We start from the raw sequence: 2516 nt of genomic DNA, 5'->3' as shown, positions 1-2516 counted from the left end.
CTAACACTTGAAATTAGATAGCATTAACCACTGTGATTTGAATTGTGGTTTGAGTGAGAATGACCCTCATAAGCTAATATATTTGAATGTTTGGTTCCCAGTTGGTGGATTATTTAGGAAGGATTAGGAAGTATGGCCTTGTTTAAAGTGTCACTGGGAGTGGACTTTGAGATTTCAGAAGCCCATGCCAGGCCCTGTCTCTCTCTCTCTCCCCGCTGTCCGTGGATCAGCGTGTAAACTCTCAGCTACTGCTCCAGCCCCATGACTGCCTGTCTGCAGCCATGCTCCCTGCCATGACAGTCATGAATCACCTCTAAAATTGTAAACAAGCCCCCTCCCCCTAATTAGATGCTTTCTTCTATAAGTTGCCTCGGTCATGATGTCTCTTCACAGCAATAGAACAGTAACCAAGACAGCCAGCCACTCAACTCTGATCTCTTTCACAATTATTCTGCAAAGCAATTTTAAGCATTTACATAAAAATTTTCGCTCCACTTTTTGGTTTCTCAAACGTCATTAACATTTTAGGAAACTACTTGAGCACAGCTTGGCTTGCATTTCTGGAAGAAACACCAGATGAATGTGTACAACTACACTCAACTGAAACAACGTATCTATGTACACACACCTCTCCATATCTGCTAACTTCCGTTGCTTCAGTTTGTTACTAGTGGCTACGAACTGAACCATGTCCTATGAGGATAATTATTCTTGCATTTCCCCCCCCCCCATTTCCTAGGGTTAGAATCTAGGGTTCCAAGTATGCTTGGAATGTGTTGCACCCCCTCCCCCCATTGAGGCCAGCACATTACTTCATAAATAAATGAAAGGGTGAGCATAGGCTTGAATAATTAATTCAGGATTTTTATTTCTAAAGACTACATAAAGCTTTCCTTCCACTCAGGGTCAGTTTTGAGGAGACACCCTTTCCAGTCCTCTGCTCCCGTCACTGCCTCATGGATGCTCTGTGTGATGTAGTCTATGTTCCTGGCATTAATGCAGGTGAAGTTGATCCGGCTGGTCTTGGGGACATAGATATGCTTCTTCTTGACCAGGAACTTTATCTGTTGGTCTGTGAAGTCACAGGACTCGGAATTCCTCTCAAGCCCAGGCAGAATTACATAGGATAAGGCACATCAGCATCCATGGGGTCCTATAAGGCTCTCTAAAGCCTCCCACTTCTCCCCGAGGAAAGCTGTGGACCGGTCATCTGGTCAGTGCAGCTCAGTGTTAAAACTCAGATCTGAGGTCAGGAAGGAGAGGAGTTACCCCGTTCTGGAACTTACAGTTAAGTCCAAGATAACCATGGGTCCCACTCTGTTGGGTGATGTGATTCCAGGACCCAGGGGTCCCCAGGAGCCTGAGCTTCTCCTTCACCTTCTCCTTGATCAGCATGATGTTCTCGACAACATTCTTTAGACTACTCTTCCTGCCAAGGAAAGAGTTCGAAATTGAACTGCATGACATCTTTGCTTTCCAGTGTATCTCCCCATGTCCTACCTTTCCACAGCCTGACCCGTGTCAGGAAGCAAGCACATAGCTTACAGAACCTGGGCTCTGTAATGCCTATGGTAGGAAGGAGGTTGGACTCTGCTGCAGTTTGGGTCTTAAATGTCTCTGAAAGGCCTGTGTGTTAAAGGCTGTGTCACTGTTGGTTGTGGGAGGACGTTAGGTCATTGGGGACTAGTAGGACTCCTGCTCTTTCAGTTTCTCTGTTTGCCTTCTGGACATCATGAGGTGAGCATTTGTTACCCTCTCTACTGTGGTGTCGTTGCCTCACCACAGGATCAAGTGACTTTTAGTCGAGTTTCCAAAACTGAGTCAACACAAATCCTTGCTTTCTTTTTGCGGGGAGGGGTGTTAACCACCTGAGGTATTTTGTTAGAGTAACAGGACTCTGAGTAACACCAGCCCCATATTAATTTAAGCAGGCATAGTAGACTCCCAGATTTTGCCAGCTTAGTTTTATTCTGTTTGTGTGTGTGTAGGCAGGAGTAGGAGTAGGTTCTATCCTTTCCACCATGTGGGTCAAGGGAATCTTCAGGTACTGAGGTCATCAGCCCTAGCAGCAAGTACTCTTACCTGCTAAGTATTCTTGTAGGCCCAGATCTCTCTCTCTCTCCCTCTGTCCCACCCTCCCTCTATCTCTGTCTCTCTCCCTCTCTCTCATGTGTGTGTTTATATACAAAATAATGGGCTTCTTCTCAATGTGGTCTGGAAGTGTTCCTACAACTCACTGCTTTATCTCCAACATAAATGTGTGTAGTGAGAATTCTGAAATTTTGGTTTCTGTAAAAAACACAGAAATAAACTGGGTGCAGTGGTACAGCCTATAATCCCAGCACTCGGGGATGCAGAGGCAGTTAGAGCTCTGTCTGATAGAGGCCAGCCTGATCTACAAAGCAAATCCAGGACAGCCTAGGCTACATAGAGAAACCCTGTCTCAAAAAACCAAACCAAACCAAATTAAACCAACCAACTAAACAACTCCCCAGAACCCATAGAAACATTATAAG

The 2516-nt window shown here is 45.3% G+C and overlaps 1 protein-coding gene across 1 annotated transcript in view; it reads right to left on the bottom strand.

Annotated features, from left to right (window-relative positions):
- Positions 1 to 869: 869 nt before the first annotated feature.
- The window catches only part of Got1l1 (glutamic-oxaloacetic transaminase 1 like 1), a 6092-nt gene continuing 4445 nt past the window's right edge, over positions 870 to 2516 (bottom strand). The window contains exons 8-9 of the mRNA XM_055593465.1: positions 1287 to 1429; positions 870 to 1072 (exon numbers count right to left, since the gene is read on the bottom strand). Of these exons, the coding sequence (XP_055449440.1) occupies positions 879 to 1072; positions 1287 to 1429 (337 nt within the window). The 3' untranslated portion in view covers positions 870 to 878. The remainder of the gene's footprint in view (positions 1073 to 1286; positions 1430 to 2516) is intronic.

This window comes from Psammomys obesus, unplaced genomic scaffold (assembly GCF_907164565.1).
Source record: "Psammomys obesus unplaced genomic scaffold, mPsaObe1.curated_primary_1811, whole genome shotgun sequence".
NCBI lineage: Eukaryota > Metazoa > Chordata > Mammalia > Rodentia > Muridae > Psammomys > Psammomys obesus.
The sequence above is the reverse complement of the archived record's forward strand: the minus strand, read 5'-3'. Positions and strand labels throughout refer to the sequence as shown.